Source organism: Choristoneura fumiferana, chromosome Z, assembly GCF_025370935.1.
Source record: "Choristoneura fumiferana chromosome Z, NRCan_CFum_1, whole genome shotgun sequence".
In the NCBI taxonomy this organism is placed as follows: Eukaryota; Metazoa; Arthropoda; class Insecta; order Lepidoptera; family Tortricidae; genus Choristoneura; species Choristoneura fumiferana.
In genome coordinates this window covers 17,229,885-17,252,707 of record NC_133472.1, presented here as the reverse complement: position 1 = coordinate 17,252,707, position 22,823 = coordinate 17,229,885, and the positions used below count along the sequence as shown (strand labels likewise).

General features: G+C 39.9%; 1 protein-coding gene across 5 annotated transcripts in view; it reads right to left on the bottom strand.

Annotated features, from left to right (window-relative positions):
* Positions 1-2,341: 2,341 nt before the first annotated feature.
* LOC141430013 (uncharacterized) overlaps positions 2,342-22,823 on the bottom strand; it is a 33,069-nt gene continuing 12,587 nt past the window's right edge. Inside the window, exons 6-21 of one of the 5 annotated variants that reach the window (XM_074090552.1) lie at positions 20,206-20,376; positions 19,808-19,983; positions 18,696-18,806; positions 16,800-16,927; positions 16,581-16,673; positions 14,537-16,491; positions 14,175-14,431; positions 13,185-13,445; positions 12,419-12,541; positions 11,323-11,467; positions 9,968-10,091; positions 9,055-9,178; positions 6,961-7,041; positions 6,280-6,370; positions 5,807-5,871; positions 2,342-5,040 (exon numbers count right to left, since the gene is read on the bottom strand). In XM_074090552.1, the coding sequence (XP_073946653.1) occupies positions 4,864-5,040; positions 5,807-5,871; positions 6,280-6,370; positions 6,961-7,041; positions 9,055-9,178; positions 9,968-10,091; positions 11,323-11,467; positions 12,419-12,541; positions 13,185-13,445; positions 14,175-14,431; positions 14,537-16,491; positions 16,581-16,673; positions 16,800-16,927; positions 18,696-18,806; positions 19,808-19,983; positions 20,206-20,376 (4,082 nt within the window). In that variant the 3' untranslated portion in view covers positions 2,342-4,863. The remainder of the gene's footprint in view (positions 5,041-5,806; positions 5,872-6,279; positions 6,371-6,960; positions 7,042-9,054; positions 9,179-9,967; positions 10,092-11,322; positions 11,468-12,418; positions 12,542-13,184; positions 13,446-14,174; positions 14,432-14,536; positions 16,492-16,580; positions 16,674-16,799; positions 16,928-18,695; positions 18,807-19,807; positions 19,984-20,205; positions 20,377-22,823) is intronic. The other 4 variants (XM_074090573.1, XM_074090568.1, XM_074090561.1 and 1 more) reach the window with 4 other exon arrangements.

Genomic DNA, 22,823 nt, shown 5'->3' with positions numbered 1-22,823 from the left:
GGAATATAGTAAAGTTTGTAAGCCGATGTGGCCGAGTGGTTTGACCTATGGCCTCTCAAGCAGAGAATCCTGGGTTCAAACCCCGGCACGCACTGCTGAGTTTTTCGAAATTCATGTGCGGGATTACATTTGAAATTTACCACGAGCTTTACGGTGAAGGAAAACATCGTAAGGAAACCTGCGAAGCAATTTAATGGTGAGTGTGATCCAATCCGCACTGGACCCGCGTGGGAACTACTGCCCAAGCCCTCTCATTCTGAGAGGAGGCCTGTGCCCAGCAGTGGGAAGTATATAGGCTGGGATGATGATGAAAAAGGAATTATATTTCAGACCTTTGCTGTGTTGACTGTATAGGCTTGGTAGTGTCGTCGTCGTCAATGCTAAACGACACTAGTGGTAGTGTCCTTGCCAAAGAATGGTACAAACTCGTTGCCAAGTAAAATCCATGGCCATTTTAGACTTCCTCCAAGGGCTCCAGGAGCTAGGCTAGCATGAATAGTGCCTACAGCCAATACGCAATAAGTAGAATTGCGGCAAATAGAATAAATTAATTCATATATCAGCATCGTTGGGTAATCTACCTCGCATGAGCCGCTAAGGACTTGATTTAATTTTTTGTTAAAAAAAATATTTTGTAATTTTTGTCACCCTTAGGGTAGGATTTTTTTCCAAATTTATATGGGACCAACTTCAAGGTATATATACCCTATTCAATAAAAAAGGATTATCAAAATCGGACTACTCTGTTAAATTAAAAGTTATGCGTGGTCATACTTTCAATTAGTGAGTGATTTAATCATCCCTTGTACGCTGAGGGTTGGAATTTTTCTTCCAAATCTATATGGGAACCCTTTCCAATGTTTTTTTAAATCAAAATCGGAGTATTCTGTTGAAAGTTATACGTTGTCATACATAAAAAATAGTAGTTTATGCACACACAATGCAACTTACAGTTGCGTGCGTACATTAGTTTATCTACATCCATATATTAAATCCTCTATCATTCAAGAACCATTGAGAATGACCTGCATTGCAAGCAGAACTATGTCTGCCCCACGAGCTAATGCGCCCGAAAATGATTCCCCGCCACCGCTCCGGTGCGGTAATATTCATTACGATATCGATTTCGGTGCAGTAATGTTCATTACGACATCGATTTCGGTGTCGTAATGAACATTACGATGCTGCCGTGTTCGTAATAGAATCCAATGTCGTAATGCTGGTCATTATCTATGGTTTTTAAACGTAAATTGGAGGATTTACTATATGGGTGTAGATAAATAAATATAGATGTCGAATAGAATAAATAAAAATCACTAAGGTCTATTGGTTATACCCACGGAACAGAAGTTTTTTTCTGTTTCGTGGTTATACCTAATGAAAAACATTCCTCGTTACACATCCTCGCACATTATTGGTGGAAACGCTGCTTTAAGGTAGGCGTCCACTTATCCGCATCGTACGCTTCGGACGTATCGGATTTGTTGCTTTGTATAGAAATGTGCGATGCTTACGATGCGGACAGGTGGACGCACTTATATGAGTTTCTATACAAAGAATACTAATATCCGTTGCGTGAGATGCGTCCGATGCGTACGATACCGACAAGTGGACGTTTACCTTAAGGATCAACAGGCATTTGAAATTTTAGGCGGTAAACTGGCCAGCGAAAACTGTCTACGCATTTTTTACGAAACTTTAATCTAAGGCCGTATTGCCTAACGTTTCTCTGACGCACGCGATCCCTATCAAATGAGTTTTTGTATACGAAATCTGTCATTTGGTTGCGATCGCGAGCATCAGAATCATTAGGTAATACGGCCTCTGGTATCATTTTTGAGATTGTCGGATCATATTGTCATTCTAGCCCAGCTTGGATAATTTTGATACTAAATAATTATTTTTTTCTTTAATTCAACCTCCTACCTTTCTCAAAATGGAAAATGTTATAAGATTACGTTAGAATTAAAATGTTAGAAGACATATTTAATGCCAATTGTCAAAATGGTCCAAAAATTTATGCGTCTGGACTGTACGTAAATGGGCATCGATAAAGGTCATAAAATTGACCTAGGGACTACTAAAGTGCATCATCAACTTGCACACATTACTAATAATGAATGTTGATGCAGCTTGAAGTCTAGTTCTAGTACCTATAATTTAATATCTGGAAAATTTAAATAAATATCTAAGTATCAACATAGTTCAATCGTTTAATCAGCGTACAGCAATTGTTGTCAGCCTCATTTTGTTTAATTTGCCGTAGTTTGTCTGGGACAGCTTTCGTTGGCCAGTCTAATTTAATTAATACTAAGCTAGATTAATAAAAAAAAACAACAAATTTTCGTCAAGTACTTTATTTAAACCTAAAAGATGGTATGGTACCTGGTGTACTAAAACTCTTGCAAGTAAAGTTAAATAATTTACAAATAAAAATAAACAAGGAACGATTCCTGTACACAATGCTGTTGAAATAAACTCTTATTGCACAAGTTCTATTAATGCGACTTGACAATTCACCTCAAGAAAACAAAAACCATAGATTTACTTTTCATTATTTATATTTAGGTATACCATAAAATGGTACATACTCGTACTTACCAATTCATATTATTAATATAGTAAGATTAAAATTCTATGGAATTAAATTTAAAGAAAGACTAAACTTTACTCCACACGAAGGCTTGATAAAATATAAAATGATAATGTTGTTATACTTGGCAGTAATTACAAATTTATTGATTGTTGTTGGATAATTGGATAAAAAAACTGTGTATAAAATAAAAGCCTTGCGACTAAGATAATATGATTTAAAAAATAGTTTAAGGTTGTAAGTCAATGAAGTAGCTTAAACTTTTAACAATTCTCAATTGCTCTAATGAATGATTCACACCCAAACTCGCCGTATAAGGCACGATGTTAGAGTCAGGGCTCGGACTTAGATTAATTTATGCGATTGATAAACGTAGAAAGAATAAACACAATCAACAACTCAACTCTTACTACATTTACATTGACATCTATGTACATACATATATTAACGGCACCAGACTGGCTGTTTGGAACAAAATGCGCGGCGCATATCATCACATCAATATTACTTTGACACAACCCCTGTCACGGACGTCATCAAACTATAGTAAAACGTTCACAAAACCGCAATCTGGGCGAATATGGCGGCGTTAAATCCACTGAAAGAGTCCCAAGGTTTATCTATCCACTAAGAAAAGCACAACTATGTATCCGTTTGTATACATATACGTTCTAGTCGCATTAGCAGTGCATAGCTTACAACGGTCACATGTATTGTCTAATAGTAATAGCATTTGTAAAGGTGTCTTCCTCATTTTTTTTAAATAATTTATAGATTATACAACAGGCAGAGACGCGCAGGCGGCTATTTCAGGGTTGCTACATCAAGTTGAAATTCAGACCATTCTTATATTCCCGCTATTACTTTCAGAAAACTTAACTAAATACAGTGTATTTCGAGTAAACTTAAAAATAGCAGTCTTAATAATATTGACAACTCTGGCAACATGGCCTAACTAAATCTGCATCACACCTATGGTTAGTTACTTATGTTTGTAATCTACTTTTAGCACGTTAGAGAACTATCCAAGGTATTCAGATTCAAAAAAGAAGGTACAGTTGAGGAAGCTGAATCACGTACCAGGGTGGAACCTTTTCATAATCGAAAATGTATATGATGTCCACGTGACATTAGTAGCACAAAGGTTGCACCCTGGTACAGCCGAGTTCATAAACTTGTGAGCAAACATTAGATCAAAAATATCTGAAGACGACTCTATTGTTAACTGCGTAGAAGCGAGTTCAAATATTTTTGATCAAAATTTTGCTCCCGTGTACCTACTTGATTCATTTTCCTTGCCCGTACATATGCATGTATTTAGAAACGAATATTATTACAGAAGACTTTACAAATTTAACAATTATCATGGCAGTACGTAAAGCTACAATCATTGCTATACATAGTTAGTGAAAAAAAAGCAAATTAATAAAACTACACGAGATAATTTTATTGATTTTTCATTTATATTTAAGCACAATTCGCAGGCTAATTTTATATTGTTAGGTATTCCAAATTTCCGACGCTGCGGCATTATTCAAAAAACAAACAGTGATCTAGAAAACAAAACTTAACTTTGGCTCATGCCAACCAACACAAAGAGTCGCCGCCGATAGAACCTGCGTGCCACGTAACCAATGAAAAGTGTCTTTTTTGATAACTTGACTAGTGAATATGTAAACTAGTTCAGATAGACCCGGGAACCTCGACTCTAGGTACCTACTAGGGAACTCGATGTAGCGTTCAATACCCGCGTGACAGTCGCCGCGAATGGACGTATTGAAAGAGGAAATGAACGCACGCAACTCACGCGTAAAACGCGACACTAGACTCGCGTGTAAACAAACTCTTATGATATAATGTACATGTGACATAAATTTAATTGGAGACAAAATTCTATCCGTGGCGATTTTAGTTGCGAATACGTATAAAAACTTTCGCCTGAGGAGCGCGGCGCGTGCCGCCACGCCGGATTGGTTTAAACGCGGCACTGCACTCAAAGTCACTCCATTTGCTAATTTACTCTTTACACAATTTTCAGTCAAGTGTTTGCTTATATTACATGTTTTTCCAAAATCGTCTATTCTAACACTGTACAGAATATAATTCTTAATAGCGAAGTTCTATAACGTGACACCAGTAGAAACTTAAGCATAAGGGAAAATAATCAAAGGTAGTTAAACTAATAATGTCAGCTTCACAAACAATTATGAAACAATGTTATTTTGCATAAATTGTAACTTTAGTTTTGCAGTTGCATTAAGGTTGTCTTGTTAATTGTTCTGTTTGTTGGCATCTATATGCGGGGAGGGCGCGGGCGCGGGCGTGGGCGCGGCGGGCGCGCGGCGCGGCGCGGGCGCCGCCACCACCGGCCCCGCGGCCGCGCCCACAATCAGATACCCGCCCGACGTAACCACTCGCTTTGCTCCACATTCCTCACTATTCATCAACTGCAACAAAAACTCATCATTACGACCCAAACATTCCACTGCGTTTTTAACAGACAGGCACGTCTAATAGAGTGATACACCTAGGGCTGGGTTCACACGGCGCAGTCCTACAAAATTTTTTATCGTACACGTTTTATCAAATTAGTAACGTATAAACGACGTGTGAACGGTTCTACACAAAGTTATATGCCAATGCCACTACTTACTCGATAAAACGTGTACGATAAAAAATCGTGCAGGACTGCGACGTGTGATCCCGGCCCAAGAAGATCAACGCGAGTTTTTTTTTAATAAATAGCTGGCAAACGAGCATGAGGGTAACCAGGTGGTAAGTGATCCCGCCACCCATGGCCACCTACAACATTATAAGGACTGCGGGTATAGTAACTCTAAGGACCTGTTTTAACACTCATTGATAAATTTTGTGTGTATCAACTGACATAATATTAAACTTGTTGAAAGGTTGTCCGAAATTGAAAATACAAACTGAAATATAGATGCACAGAAAACCATCAGTGGTGTAGCGGTATAGCACGCGGTACGGATTACCGAGGACCTGGGTTCGATTCCCAGTGATGGTCTTATTTTTCTGTTTTTTCTGTGCATCTATATTTCAGTTTGTATTTTCAATTTCGGTTTTACGGGATGACCGTAATAGTAAAAATTTGGAATTGAAATAAAAAATACAAAAAGATTCCAAAAAAACAATCTTAGGTTGTCCGAGTTTTTGTAGTAACTCGGTGAGGATGTTTAGTATTGCGCGTACCTGCTTATTGGCCAGGAGTGGCGAAGAGTGCCCCGATCCGCGCGTCGCCTCGTCCATGACGCTCACTGCAATGCAAACCACCGCCAAATTACATCAAGCCATGCCAATTCATTTGATTAGCACAGCTGGACTGCATTAGGATATTTTTCTTCTCAACATTCATTTGGAATGTTTATAGTAAAGGACTAACATAAAATTTTGAAAATTCTGTATATTTCACAGCTATGAACTTTTTTAAATACGCTTCTGCTTCTGTTTTAAAAGACTCTGTCAGTCATGTCTCATGTAACAAGTAACTAAACAATCGCGTTTTCAATTTACAATCCTTTGCGTGTCAAACATTGAATACAAACAAAGAAGTAAACATAGAGAACATTTGTATGGATAGTTCCATATTGCAAATGTCATGAGAGCCACGTTTCTTGCCGTTCAGTATATAATGAAAATAATTTAGTTATGTGTTGACAACTTACCTACAATAGGGGACTTTTGGGTTTGTTCTGAATTCACTATTCGACTCGTCACTTTGCCGCCCACCGTCAAGGTTGGCGCTGCCGTTGTCTTCTGTAAAATAAAATATGATAAATGCGCATATACTGGAGTTATATTACCATTTTAATAAGGAGCTACCGGCGTATATTTGTGAAGGGGTACTATGGTATACGGTGGCTTTTCGGTTGTTATATTACAATTTTAGCCAAGCGTAGGCAGCACTTTTACAAGTTCCGGAGCCTGCATGACGATTATTAAATAGGGACTTGCAAGTTTTAATCACTACCTACTTTGAAAAAAAATATTTTCAGTTGTAGGTATAGCTTTTTTTGACTTTTAGCTTATTTGTACATGGCATGGCCGGATATACAAATTGGCACAAAAGTAATGTCGTAATGGGAATTAGTTATAATTTTGTTAGATGTGAAAAAAAATTGCAAATTGCAAAATAATAGAGCTCGAATGACTAGTTAAATCATAATAGTGCTCGTATTATATTTTGAATTGTTGCTCGCAAGACAACTGGGTCCACATCAGCAATTTCTTCTTCAACGCTTTCAAGACTTGTCGACTAATTTTGTTTGCAGTCAAAGCTCGATGGCATTTGAAAACATTTGCAAAAATAAAGGCACATTCACATTATGACATTAGTTTTGCGCCACCTGTGGTAAGTGATGTCTCACTGGGATATCGTCTGTGGGCGTCTGCGAGGCGAGGTCGGAGCGCGCGCCGCCGCCACCGCCCTGCAACAACACTCAACTTAACGGCACCGCTCCGAAAACGGCGACCGCGACCCACTGCTTAATATGAACTTAGTCGCGCGACGCGGTCGCTTGCTTCCATCAGTGCTTAATATATACATATGGTTCATGTCAATCCAATTTATAGAACGGGTAAACAAAGACGCCATTACACCGACCACATACATTTAATAATGTGAAAACTAGAAACTATTGCAAAATAATCCATCTGTTCAGTAAATCGATTTTATCTATTTTATTATTTAAAATACTTGATTTAATTCCAAAGGCTGTTTAATCAATTTAAAAGCAGTTATTATTTTTTTATTGGTAAATAAATAATAATCCATTATTCAATCTAGTATCGATTTTTAAAATGTCAAATTTTCCACCATCTCTACGATAGTCTATGCTACTACAGATTATACACAAGTTTCATTCAAGAAATAACATCAGAATTGACGAAGATTTTTCAAATGAAAATTGAATATTGAAATCAAGTGAATTGTGGTGAAAAAAGTGATTGGACGTCCAGTTAAAAGACACGAATTATAGATAAATGTGGATTCGATCCAGAGGGTGTTTATACAAGAATTTTGATGAAAGCGGTTTGTTTAAACTTTCCATAAATTGGATTGACATAACGTATACTAAGCAGTTGGTCGCGCGATCCTACTCCGTATTGCCTAACAAGGTAGCGCTCTCAATTGCATTCCGTCTCTTTCCAACTTTAAGCTTTATGGCAAAAAGAAGTAATGAAAATGATTGCGATTCCGAGAGCATTAGACAATAAGGCATTCATCCGGTCGCGGTCGTATGTCGGGTCGCCAACATCGGACTGTTACCTTTATCGTCACATCAACTTTGTTAAACCTGGCTTATGTTTACTAAGATTTAAACAGCTGACATTGAAAGGTATTAAAACAGAAAAAAAATAACAGTTTTAGAAGTTCATAATAATTAGACAAAATTGTTAGTCTGGTTAAAAGCGCATCAAATCAAACTAATTAAATGCCAAAAGAGCACAAGCTTAAATTTATATTACTCTAATCTAAAAGTTTTCTATTCGTAAATTAATGTGTTGCTTGCATAGTTGCACACTTTTGTTTGTAGATGTATCTGCGAGACAGAGCTATCGATAGATGTAAACTAGTATTTTTTAATTTCGGACCAGTAGATGTAATGGAGAAGTGAGATGCTCAACATAGCTCGTTACTCTTCGCGCGACTTGGAAGTACATTCGAAAAAAACATATATCGCAACAAAATGAAAGCTTTTTTCATTTAATTATTTCCTTCAAACCTTATGTAACATCATTCCGAGTTTGAGGTTAAAACGACTACATAATTAATACGTATCTTACCTTGTATGTTCTATAACGTTTAGACATACAAATCAAAAATTTGCAATGATAATAGGTATAAATAACCTGCATACTATAAAACCGCTCACGTGAGAAATGGTTTTTAGCCATAAAAATATTTTTTTACGTAATATTCATACGTTTCCGTTTTGTGAGCCCCATTAATTACCAGGGGTCGGTCAAAAAGTGCCGATGACGTAAAAATGACGTAATCTTGCACACAAGATGATGTTTCTATTTTTCTATTCGACGGAAGTTTCGTGTGACATGTAGTAACAAAGTAGCATTAATGAAGTAACAAAATAATCGTAAATAAATCAATGGAATTCAGTGAATAAAATAAATTTCATATCGTTTAATGACGTGGTTGATAAATGATAAGTGATAATTGTTTATGAAAATCAAAAATACTATTTGAAAGCATCCTATAAGTGGTTTGACGTCATCGGCACTTTTTGTCCGACCCCTGTTAATTACATATTATTTTAATTATTCGCTGTATCGGAAATACACAATTTATTCAGCTGTCTATCTATTACGGTATGTACTCAAGATAGAGCCCCGGTCCTGCGACTGACAGACGGACAGCGTGGCGACATTAACAAGATACTTCGTGTACGGAACCCTAATATGACTAGTGAGGTGGTAATTACCGATGTTCTCTGCTGAGTACAAGAGCCGTAGTGCTGCGCCCAATGCGCGCGTTGGCACGGATAGTCGCAGTACGACGTGTTCCAGCAGCAGTAGAACTGCGCCTCCTGGCTGCAGTTAGCGCACCTTGTGTCAAAAGGGAGCAAAATTATGTTTTCATCAGAACAAGCGAAGTAGAACCAGCGATTTTACAGTAGAATCTTAAGCGCAGTGAGGGATTCCGAAGTAAAATTGTGAGCGCAGCTAGAAAATTCAAAGTACGCCACCCGAAGAAAAGAAAAATATTTTGCTGCCGAGTGATACATTCTACTTTTTATCTCCCTTTGAATATATATATTTCCCGGGATTTAGCTGGTAATAGATTGTGTAAGTATTATTTTCTTGCATCAGTTGTTCCTTTTTTTGAAGTAGTTTAAAATAACACTAATATTATATAATATAGAGTAGGCAGGACTCATGTAAATTTTACAATTTACTCATCTAAGACTTAACCATTGAAAGACTGTGAACTTATACACATATGAAAAAAAAATCGTCAGAGGAATTAAAATTGATATAGCCCAAATCACAAGAGAGAATTAGATGGATGTATAAATGAAAATCAAGAAAAACACGGCGTACATTCGATGTTATCGCCGGGCTGTGTGCCAATTTGTGTTATGCACCGTTTCGGCAGTGCACTGTAGAGGGGGCGGGGATGCCGAAACGTTGCTATGCACATAAATTGGCACTGCCGTAAAGGGCGGGAGTGACACTTTTTCCTGGCCCAGATAATACCGACTCTGGTTTTCGTGTACATGCCCATAGAAACTGACATGAGCTTCTATGGGCGTGTACATGAAAAACAGGGTCGGTATTTCCATGTCGGTATTATCCGGGCCGGGAAAAAGTGTCACCCAAGGGCGCAGCGCTCACCACTGCTTGGACTTGGCGTGCTTGACGGCAGCGTCGAGTTCCTGGTGCGCGAGCCGGCGCGCCTCCGCCACGGCACGCGCCCGCTCCTTCTCCATCGCCGCGCGCACCTCCACCAACAACAGTTCTGCCAAAAAACACTCACTTACCAACATCGTCCATATTATACTTGGCTTAAAAACCGGCCAAGTGCGAGTCGGATTCGCGCACGTAGGGTTCCGTACCATTATCTATACAACATTAGACATTAGCAAAAAAAACGGCAAAAAAATCAAGTTTGCCCCCCCTTAAATAATTGTTAAATTTTAATATAGTTATTTATTTTTAAAGTGATTATACAACTAAAGATTCTGTGAATATTTCAAGCGTGTACCTGTTGCCGTTATTAATATTAAGCAAAAACCGACAAAACAATCATGTTTGTTGTATGCGAGCCACCCCTAAAATATTTATTTTATTTTGTTTTTAGTATTTGTTGTTATAGCGGCCACCCGCTACAGTAGTACATAATCTGTGAAAAATTCAAGTGTCTAACTATTACGACTCATGAGATAGAGCCCCGTGACAGACGTACAGACAGACAGACAGACAACAGAGTCCCAGTAATAGGTAGGGATCCGTTGGCACCCTTTGGGTGCGGAACCCTAAAAACCCTGTAGGATAAATTAACCCACATTAGGGCTATATTAACGAACAGGAGAAACATTGAAATTCGAAAAAAAAATGTTTTATATGGAGACAGTCTTCTTGTGAGGTGACGTTTAATTTTTATACAAACTTTTATCATAATTTCATTAAACTACTATTAACACTCATAACAAACAAGATGTATGACCAAAATACATAATGTAGTTGGCCATACGTAAAAATTCAATAACAGAGTGCAGTGTAATCATAAAAACATTCTTTATCACGATCATAGGGATCATTTTACTTTTTCTAACATACATTCAGTATAATGATTAAAATTTAAAACTAAATTGATGAATGGTGTTAACGCCGTGCATGTGTGAGTGCGGCCGGCATCTCACACACACCAGCGCAACTCCACATCATTCGGCCAAGCAGTGAGCTCGAGGTCACTCGCCATCTTCTATTTTTCAATTTTTTTTTTTACAATTTTGTAATATTCCATTCAAAGATTCAAAGAATTTATTTGCTCGGAATACAGTTGTGCAGGATGTTACATTGTTAATATATACATACACGCTGTTAAAACCAAGTCTGTGTCGCCTTGGATTGGAACCTGCGCCAAAAAATAGAACTTACTGATGGGAACGGATGTTTTGGGAACGGTTGTTTTGATAAACGAATAAAGAGAACGTTATCTTTTGGGAACAAGCTTTCAATTAGGTTACCGTGCGTGTGCCGCAGCTCGGCCAGCTCGTGCTGGTGCTGCCAGCGCAGCTGCTCGAGCTGCAGCCGCAGTGCCGTGACCTGCGCCGCCGGCTCCTCCACCTGCTCCAACGAGTCCTCCAACAGCGTGCGGAAGAAGTCTGCCAGCTGCACAAACAACAACGTTACGCCAACCGCCCTAGTCAGGTGATAACTTAAAACTACGTCCTAATGTAAGCACTATAAGGTATCATCCTACGGGACAGACCCAGCCTACTGTAATCGTAGGTGACACGGGTTACCACTATCTGTAAAAATCAAGTACGGTGAAATTGTTCCTATGCAAAACTTAATTTATGGAATCTGTAATGGTACCGTTTATATTTTTTTTGAATGGCCAAATATTAATTGTTAAACACACGAAACATCTTATAATAATATATTTCTTTATTTAGGAATTAATCCCAATATTAAAAACGCTGGGTTCTGGTAAGGGCTAGCGCATTGTGTAAGTATCATAATCATAAGTTCTGTAAACTCGATAGTTACTCTATAACTATATAGAATAAGTAAATATCAAGTAACTACGATAGTCAAAGTCAAGTCAAAGTCAAAATATCTTTATTCAATTTAGGCTATAACAAGCACTTATGAATGTCAAAAAAAATCTACCACCGGTTCGGAAAAACCTCTGTTGAGAAGAATCCGGCAAGAAACTCAACGAGGTATATTTTTTTTTAACAGATTTACTATATGTACAGATAGCTGTATCAATCTGCTTTTGATTAAAAAGTTGGGTAACTATCGATCAAGCGCACTATTTGTATTGAATTATATTGATGTGCGCATGTCATCGACTAAACAGTCGATCCGCGGCTGTTTTCTTTTTTTTTTTATCTCTTTTGAAATGTCTGCAAAGCAAAGCACAAACTAGAACTTTATTGTTAAGTGACATTGTTTTTAGCATCTGGATTCGAACGTTGCTGAAAGAAGACTAGTCGATTTGTTGGAAGATTTATTAAGTCGATGCAAAAGTTGTATAATATGCGCTAGCCTTTGGCTTCTTAAAATTCACCACGGCTGATCTCAAGTAGATGATTTAGGTACGAGGTTGGTTACCTTGACGGAGTTTTGGTTGAGTTTGGCGGTGAGCGGGCCGGCGGCGGAGGGCGGCGGCATGTCGCCCACCGGCGTGCTGGCGGCCAGAGGGCTGCGCAGCGGCCGCTGCTGCATACGCGGCGGCTGTAACACACCAACCGACATTTAACCTCTTCACCGCCACAAAAAAACGAAGTGACGTGCTCTGTACGCCACAGAAAAACCAGTGACAAATCAACTTGTTTTTTAATGTTGGTCATATATAGATGACCGTGGCGTGTGAGGCATTCCTTTGGCTGTCACGACTGGATGACTGGGGCGGTGAAGAGGTTAAACACACTGCATATTAAACCTATAATCTACCCCTTTTTTAGAATTCGGCACCCGAAGGGTCCAAAGTAGTCCTTTCAGTAATAGGACTACTGAGTGACAGCTCACTCTCGTGTCCGTCACTCTGTCGGTAAACCGTCTGTCACATATGTTTTACAGCTAAACAGAAGGAGCTAACGTTATCAAATTTTCACAGTATAAGCATCTTGTTAACCTAAAGCCATTCAAATTGTCAATCAGGGCTTTGATAAAACTAGATAATTATAAATACGGTTGTTTAGCGTATATTTTGACATACCTAAAAAAGTTAACAACACTCTCGGTGCGCGAGTCTGACTCGCTTTTGGTTTTTTTTTTGTTAAGTAGCGCATAGGTACTTAACAAAATTTTTACCTTTTTTAACTAAACTGAACACGCGTTGCGCGGTATTTAGGAAAATAACATTATGGTGAACCACCTCTCCTATGGAAGTATCGGGCGTCCTGTTGATCGCGTTGGCAGCAGCTGCTGAGGGCGAACTGGTCGGTACGAGCGCGGGCAGCGCGAGGCCCGGCGCGGGCGAGGGTGCGGGCGCGGGCGCGGGCGCGGGTGACAGCGCCGTGAGACCCGCGGGCGCTATGGCCGCAGGCGTCAGCGTTGCCGGCGTCAGAGTCCCGGCACCCACTGGCGTCGGTGTTAGTCGCTCTCCCACACCATTCACCATCGGTGTTGTTATGTTCTGCACAGTCATCCAATATTTTAAAAACAAATTACTGTACAAGCAATTTTTAAACAATTTATATAAAGCAGAATACGGTATTTGACTATTTTGTATGTTTTATAAATTAAAACTACACAATGCCTGTTATTGAATAATAATAATAATAATATTATGGGACACTTGACACCAGTTGACCTAGTCCCAAACTAAGCAAAGCTTGTACTATGGATACTAAGCAACGGATAAACATACTTATATATATAAATACATACTTAAATACATATTAAACATCCAAGACCCGAGAACAAACATTCGTATTATTCATACAAATATCTGCCCCGGCCGGGATTCGAACCCGGGACCTCAAGCTTCGTAGTCAGGTTCTCTAGCCACTTGGCCATCCGGACGTCACTAGTGAATAGAAAAACAATTTTTAAGCTACCTTTACAAATAACAAAGTTATATAGGTTTGAAATTCAAGATTAGACAGAGAAAGACATACTTGCTGCATAGAGAAAAGCGTTTGAGAAAGAGACAGGTATATAGATTTTTCAAAAAATCACTATTAATCCAATTTTCAACCGATTTAAATTTTCTCTTCGCTAAAAACTATCTGTATATCTATATTTTCATAATAATATTAAGATATGGCAAAATCAGGAGTTGTCAAATACCGTATTACTATATAAAATGCGTTCAAAGTAAAGTAAAAGCGGACAGGAACGTGCAACATCAAAGCATACTGACATCGACACCACCGACCGACATCACAGGTTGCAAGCTGAAAGTCCACTGCCCATTGACAGACGTGATCAAAGGGACTGTGTGAACCGTCGTCGGCACAGTCGGGAAGCTCGGGCCACCGATAATCGCTGCGGCCGTGATGGTGGAGCCGGCGGGTGAGGAGGGCGCGGAGGAGGCTGCGGCGGAGAGTGACACCGGCGGCGGCGGCGGCGGCGGCGCCATCGGCAACAGCGGTGGTGCCATCGACGTTATACCGACTGCTACATCAAATATACATTAGATGTTAAATAACGTGACATAGGAGTACATTTTCATTTCAATAAGAGTCATACAAGTGAAGCAGTGCTAGTAATGAAACCACTCACCACTCGCAGAAACTAGTGGCGCCCTGGGTGCAGGCATCGCGGACTGAGTCGCCGCGGGCTTGAGCGCAGCGCGCACGGGCGCCTGTGACATCGGCGGCTGGATAGGAATATACACCATGGAATTCTTATTAGTCAACTCTGCCCTTCCGTCGTCTGATTTCTTAGGCTGTGGGAACGTCTTTTTAGCGCGCGGCCGAACATCAGCCGCTTTGACGACTTTCTTGGCGACAGTTGGACTTGCTACCACTTTGCTTATTCGCACTTCGCGCAAGTTCGACGGAGCTACACTCGGGGTAGCTCGCGGTCTCAGAGAATCCAGAACTGAGGTAGTCGCTTGTGTGACATCCAACTCTTCGAAATCCATTGGCTCGGTTTTTATCTCTATTTGCATGTCACTAGTTTTCGCTTGTTTCTCGGGAGGAGACGTCATACGAGCGAAAGCGCGCACGCCAACCCGACCAACTTGCGGCTGTTCGAAGCCAGTCCGAAGTTTCTGAAGTTTATTTACAGCTTCTTTCATATTACGCACATTGTCTGTGCTAGTGGGCGTAAATATACTAGAGTCTGCGTTAACTTCGACAGTCACCTGTGTCGTCTTGGTCTTGGCGGTAGTGGCTGTGTTAGCGGTGCGGGCTGGTGTAGCAGGTGCGGCTGGCGTCGCGGATGACGCGGATGGCGTGGGCGGCGTGGGCGCGGACAGACTCCGAACACTACTGATAGTGGGCATCCCCGATGGTCCTGGACTCGCGTTACTTTTAGTAGCTTTGCGGCTCGTCGTCGCTGGGCTTGTATCTTCCTTTGATTTTATTCCTTTCGAAGTTCCCGCCTTAGGTGTAGGAGTATTCTTTCCTGAAATGCTTTTATCTTTATCAACACTATCCATTGTATTTGACATGTTTTCCGACGCTTTATCTACACGAGGAGTTTTTTCTGTGGAGTGGATCTCTCCTGACTTTTCCTTCGCAACGTTTTTACTGAGTGTGATAGGTGATGACACTTCTTTGTCAGTCTTTTTATTACCAAGTGTGCGAGTTTCATTATTTTTTTCGTTTTGTGCATTTTTAATATTCAGTGCTACAGCACCCTTGGTTTTTTCTTTCACTTTGTCCTTACTGGCTATCTCTGTAAGTTTTTCTTTTCCAGTGTTTTTATTAAGAGGTTCGGATGTTTTATCATTTTCAATATTTTTTACTTTTGTTCCATTTTCACTTTCAGCTGCCTGTTTCAACGCGGAAGTTTCTGGTACCTGCGCTTTTTCGTTTAATTTATTTGGCGTGGAAGACTCATTAGCATTTGCGTTCAGATTATTTACGTTAAGCTCAATAAGACCTGGTTCCTTTTCTTTCTCATTGACTTTAATAGGTGTATCAGTCTCTTTATTACTATTAGAGTACAATTTACAAGGTGGATTGTTCGGAGTTTTATCTATCTTATTGGACGAAATGCTATCGGAACTACTAATGTCAATTTCCATAGTCTCAGAATTGTTAAGGGACTTGTTGCTTCTAGAGTTTCTTACATTTTGAGGCAATGAATTGGCCTCCGTAGAATTTTTTTTCTCTGTATCATTAAATTTTATTTGAGTATTATTAGGAAGAGTTTTGTTTGGTTGAAGTGAGACATCATCCTTGCCTTTCACTGATATATTTTTAGCAGTAGCTTTGTCTAGTTTGGGACTGTCGACCGATTTGTTAGAGGAAGGGAGAACATTAAGGTTGGAGGATTGGCACTCTGGGGTCTCAAGTGTATCCATGGGCTCAACAAGTTTGTCGTCGCCGGCTGGTGTCGTTGGTTGACTAGTCTCTTTGCTACTACTCACTAGTTGAGTTTCATTTTTTTTAAGATCCTGTTCCTTCCCGCCGCTTCCATCTCGCTTACGCTTTTCTTTAGTCGACGCGACGGTGCCTTCTTGGACATCGGAACGTCTCCGTTTTCGATTACTAATATTCTGCGTCCTGTAACACAATGCAGTCATTGTTATTTAATACATTCGTACTAAAGTTATACCTTTTGCAATAATAGTAATATTTAATATATTACTTACTTTTCAATGGGGGAGTCAGTTTTTATTTTATCTATTGAATCATTCATCTTTTTTGATTCCACCGGCGACCCCTCACTATCGCTTGCTTCATCCCTGTGCAACAACAATTTCACACAATTAGTGAATGAACAACTATAATATGTAAAGGAACAAATCAGACATGGTACGTAATTTCTCACACAGTTAAGATATTATGCATAGTATAAGAGTTGCACTGACCCAACATTTAGCCCGTCCTTCGATCCTATGGAACGGGAGCGACTCTTCATAACGAGTGCCGGCGTCCGCGATCTCCTCCTTGTTCTGTCTCTGACGGGACTTTCAATCGGTGCCTCATAGGATGGAATCTGTAGGTTAATAGCACATTATTTACCTTGACTGGAGCCTTTACAAGCCAGAGGCACGTAGCGATACACGATGCTATCTATCACCGTAGGTATCCCTTCTATGTTGGAAATTAAAAAGTATTGAATTCTAGCCTCGTCCGTTTTAATAAGCATTAAGTCTGATGATTTAAAAAAAATACAAAAAGATAGCCTTAAATTTGGCAAATATCTGTGGCAGGACATATGAGTATTTAAGTTTGTGGGTATGTGCGTGTGTGCGCGATCACGAGCGCTTGTTGTGTATGTGTATGTAGTTAGCTAGACGTCTAAAACAACACATAGGCTACTTTTTATCACGGTATCCCCAGAGAATTACGATAAAATCCCGATTTCTCAACCATTAATTTTAAAGATGCGAAATTCGGGCCGTTTATTTTTATGCAACTAGGAAGACAACGATGTATTTTTTTGAAATCTCGCACTGGAATTTTGGCTAAGACCTCAAACCTGACCTGAATTTCATTTTAACGCCAGAGAATTTTTCGCTTTTTTGAGAATCCCCACCGGAATACCAAAAACAGGTCTTATCACACTAAAACACCCGAGTAATATTTACTTAGACGTTTCGACCACATTACAGTGGCCGTGCTCACGAGTAAAATGAAGTGTAGGGTGTCAAGTCTCCAGGCGAGTCCTCCAAACTACCCGCACTTGATCACAAAAAGCTAACTAGCTGCTAGGCAGACTTGACACCCTACACTTCAGTCTACTCGTGACCACGGCCACTATAATGTGGCCGAAACATCGAGATCAATATTACTCGTGTGTTTTAGCGTGATAAGTCCCGTTTGTGGTATTTTGATTATGAGTGAAAATCACGAAAGTTTAAAACGTAATGTCCCCACCGGAATTTTACATAATATCGAAATTTTAATTTAACTGCCAGACATTTACTTGCTTTCACACGCAAATAAGTTGAAACCTGCAAATCGAATCGTCTTTACTTTCTGTATTTACCTATCTTGCCGCCGCGAAAACAAAAAAAAACTTTTGTAACCTAAGCGTAGTATAATAGTACATTGTGTTTTAAGGGCGGTAAGTAAGGAATTATGAACGAGATTCTATTAAAAACCCGAAGTCGAAGACTGAGGGGCTTTAATGAGTCGATGTTCGTAATTCCAGTACCGCACGTGCGACATACAATGCTTTTCATCACATTTACGACTAAAATTGTATATTTGTGAAAGAATAAATATTATTTTTACAAAAATGGCCGATATCTTAGCCTGCGCTCTCGGACAACACCAGCATCCTCTCCTGCACAGCGCGACCAAGCTGCGGGAGGAGGTGCGCGCGCGCGCGCAGCACCATCAGTACGGGCACTGACTCATTCACCGACCTTGGGCTTCATGACAGCAAAATTTGTACGCGCAATGACTCATTTACCAACCACGGGTTTCATGATTCATGACAAGCACATTAAGGTCGAGGGTTTTATTTGGGGGGTTGCAACCAAGGTAGCCTGCATGTTACGACACTGTTTACGAGCAAGTGTGATGAAAAACAGCATACATCGCTCAAGGTACGTAGAGATTACTAAACTCGTGTGGTCGTAATTTACGGCCCTCCGCTTCGCGTCGGGCCTTTGACGCACACTCAATTAGTATTCTGTGCCTTACTCTAATCTAATATACTCTACTAAACTACTATTATCTCTCTTTTTGTGTTCTGCAACTAGTACGCAAGAAAAGCAGAGAGAATAAAATTCTAGACGTCAGTCTCAACTTACCATCATCTTGAGCTGGTCTGTCAGCTTGGAGGGCTCAAACTGCGTGCGGAAGGGCGCGTACACAAACTTGCCGTACTTGCGCGAGATGTTACGGATGTGCTGCGCGGCTTCCTGAGATAATGCATATTTACATATTAACAGCCTTATTCATAAAAAGTTAGAGCCTCCTTGAAGGCTCCTTGAAGGCCCGATGCTACAAAACATGATTCATAAACGTCTGTTAGCGCTAATCAGTCGATCAAGGCTCTGCTAAAGTTAGAGGACCGTAGACCCTCCTTTTTCTCCCTGCTAAGTCACAAAATGGCCGCCACAAGTTTGAACAGCTGACTTTGACAATACCAAAAAACCATACCGAAGATATTTTTAGTGAAGGGAGGGTTACGCAAAGATTAAAAAAAATCCAGAAAAAAATATTTTCAGGAATTTGTATTTAAAAATCCTCTAAATTAGGTATTTATTACTGCTACTTTACTAACAATAAATATGAAAAAAAATAGGATGATTAACATAATTACGGCTTTTTGCACTGCGGATCGGAAATGACGGGAAAACAAACATCTCGCTTTTTATTTTTTTCTTGCTAATTTGCTGTCACTGCTGTCAATTTTTTTTTAAATTATCGATGAGGCCATTTTTTGTCTTTGATTTCTCAAGATGGCCAACATAACGCGTCTAATCCGTCTATCAGCAGCTCAACAACTAGCAGACTGCTAGCAAGCGTTTATGAATCATACTTCTTGACAACCCGTCTAACAAGCTTAATCAGTCTGCTAAGTAACAGACCGATCAAACCTCAATTAAGATTTTTTTTTATGAATAAGGCTGTAAGAGTCTAGAGACCTATGGCGTAAAAAATATCTTTCTTTATCCTGCTTCAAAGTAATGTTTTCGTTTCACAACATGATGCCGGATGCTCAAGGATCTGTAAGACCTAGATTGAACACTGACGCCTATCTAGCGTAGCAAATACGATCTAATTGTAATTTTATTTTATCGCATAATTTGGTATAATTGGCAAATTTGAGTATAATTGAGGCGCTCGTATTACCATCCATACGTTTCACCGTACTTGCGTGCGCCATTCCGTCATTTATTCGTCTGGGATGACTCACCTGCATACTGTCTATAATGTCCTGTCTCTTGGTCCGGAAGTTGTTGGGGTCTTTCTCTGAATAGAGGAAGCAATCTCGCGCGGGTACCCAAGCGCGGTCGTGCGCGCCGAAGAACCGCACGTCAACCAGCCCCGCGTGGCTCACCGACATCGCCTTCGCCGGCCAATAAGGGAACCCTGCAACACCAATGATCTATGTACCATAGCCCTCGATCGTTCACCGCTACATTAGCAGCATGCGTGACTGTTCACGGCAAACGGTGGTATGCTATGCCAGTTTATATTAAAATTACATTTTTACACAAACTTTTCATAGTCAACTCAGCCCGTGGGTCCAAATGGCCATTGTGATCAGGTTTATTATTAGTCGTTTCCTACAAGAGGTAAAGCCTTCTTTACCTTTTAGCTTGGCCCAGAGCACGAGGTGCGGCGTCGAGCAGACGTCGGTGAACCAGGTGGGGCGGCGCGCGTGCGCGGCGGCGTAGCACTCCGGGCACGCCTCGATCTCGCCCATCTCCGCGCGGCACGAGCGAACCAGCGCCCGCGCCGCCGCAGTCAGCTTCGATTGTACTGCAATCAGGGAGGATCGATAGTAGCGTAGTCCGCCCCTTAAGGGGAGAACTATTGAATTTTGTAAAATTAACAGTATTTTTAGGAATAACGCTCGATTCTAAACTACAATGGGGACCACACGTCACAGCAATCGCGGGTAGATTGAGCTCTGCTGCTTTTGCAGTTTGGAAAATACGGCAGCTAACCGGAGTGACGACGGCACAGTTGGTGTATTTTGCTTACTTTAATAGCATTATTTTATACGGCCTTATTTTATGGGGATCTTCTGCAGGCATGGAGTCAATTTTTATCTTACAAAAGAGAGCAATTAGAGCAATTTATAATTTGAAGATGCGTGAGTCTTTAAGATCTTTTTTTAAGGAAACAGGTATCCTAACCCTGCCGTCACTTTATGTTTTGGAAATAATCAAGTATGTTAGGAAGAACATATGTGATTTTCCCACTAATGTTGATAAGCCAAAGGCTACTAGAAACACAGGGAAGCTTAAAGTTAAATCTTACGGACTGGCTAAAACCAAAAAGTCGTTTCTGGGAAATTGCATACGTTTTTATAATAAAATTCCACTTATTTGTACGGCACCACATATACCTGTCACAAAATATCAAGAACTTACCATTATCAAACACAGATGAAGCACAAACTTTATACGAGTGTTCAGACAGAGTAAATAACTTTCTTTGTTATTTAAATATGGATGAACAAAAGAATACTATGTCTATAATAATCTATACTAATATTATAAAGTGGAAAGATTTGATTGTTTGTTTGTTTGCATTTAATAGGTTCCGAAACTACTGGACCGATTTAAAAAAAATCTTTCACCGTTGGGAAGCTACACTATCTCCGAGTGACATAGGCATAATATTATTATAGCCTATTTAAAAAAAATAGGGATCCATACTAGAACTTCAATAATGTAACCCAAGGTGTAAATAAAAAGTCATAAAATGTCTTTCATCGCATGCGCTGCGGAAACTATTAAAGATAGAACATCTACATACATACATACATACATATAATCACGCCTCTTTCCCGTAGGGGTAGGCAGAGACCACTTCTTTCCACTTGCTACGATCCTTACATACTAGTTTCGCTTCGTCCACTTTCATTATTCCCTTCATACATGCACTTCGGTTTAGGGTACTCTTGACCTGGCCTAAGCCAAAGGGTGCCAACGGAATCCTATTACTGAGACTCCGCTGTCTGTCTGTCTGTCCGTCTGTCACAGGGCTCTATCTCTTGAGCCGTCTTCAATAAAGCACTCACAGCTGCTATATTTAATGTTTTTTACACTAAAAAATGTCCGTTCAAATCCGTCAAAATCAGGTTAAGATTTATTCACTAATTCATAATAAGTACGCGCCGTTCGGCCGAATTGCCGGTTCAGCCAATTTTTTCTGCCGTGGGCGCCGGGCGGCGGCGCATGGCAAGAGTCTAAAGCGCTATTCAGCCTCCGACAGCGCGACAGCCAAAGAGGATGAGAATTTAAAATTGTTCTTTATTCAAAATACTTGCACCTAGTGCTCATTTTTGTGATATTTTTTTATTAACTTGTAATGTAATGTAACTAGTTACGTTTGTTTGGGTGGAATTAATATTTCAACTTAAATTTGAAGCGGATATCTTCAACCGATTGAGCTGAAATTTTGAATGCATGTATAAATCCGATGACAATACAATATTATTATGACGTAGAGCTGTTCTGATGATGAAGTTAGAAGTTGGCCATAGGAACTGTGTAATAAAACGACACGACCGCATCGATTTTGGTCTCATTTGATTCGTCTTGAGGACTACCTACTTTGGTAACCAGGGGCAAAAAGTACCGCCAACAAAAAGCTTGTATTAGATTTTTTTACAAAAAAATATTACTGAACTACTTGTTTATAAAACATTGTACGGAGGTGCGGAACCCTTCATGCGCGAGTCGCTCGCACTCGCACTTGACCGATTTTTTCAAGACGTCCCTGATTTGGTCTCGAAACGTCCTCCTAGGTTTACCCCTTCCAACACTTTCATTCACACTCGCCTCATACACTTTTTTCGTCAATCGTTCTTCATTCATTCTCTCGACATGGCCAAACCATCTCAGCATACCTTTCTCAATTTGTGTCACTACATCTACAATATTAAAGAATATATCAATCTACAAAAAAACCTTGTGATACCATATGTCCAACTATTGTAGTTATGTCACTAACTAATTTTTCACATTTTAAAAAGTTGATAAAAATGTTGATTAAAATCAGAACATTTTATTCATACCTTCGTATTAATCCTTATCTAAATAAAGCATTTCATATCCAAGATGAAACCTGTACATTATTTTTTGAATTATTCAAATCGGACGTTGGAACGATAAAAGGATATTACGAATTTAAAAATATCAATCTAACCAAAAAATGCATTTAAATACGTCGACGTGCCCCGGCTTCGCGCAGGT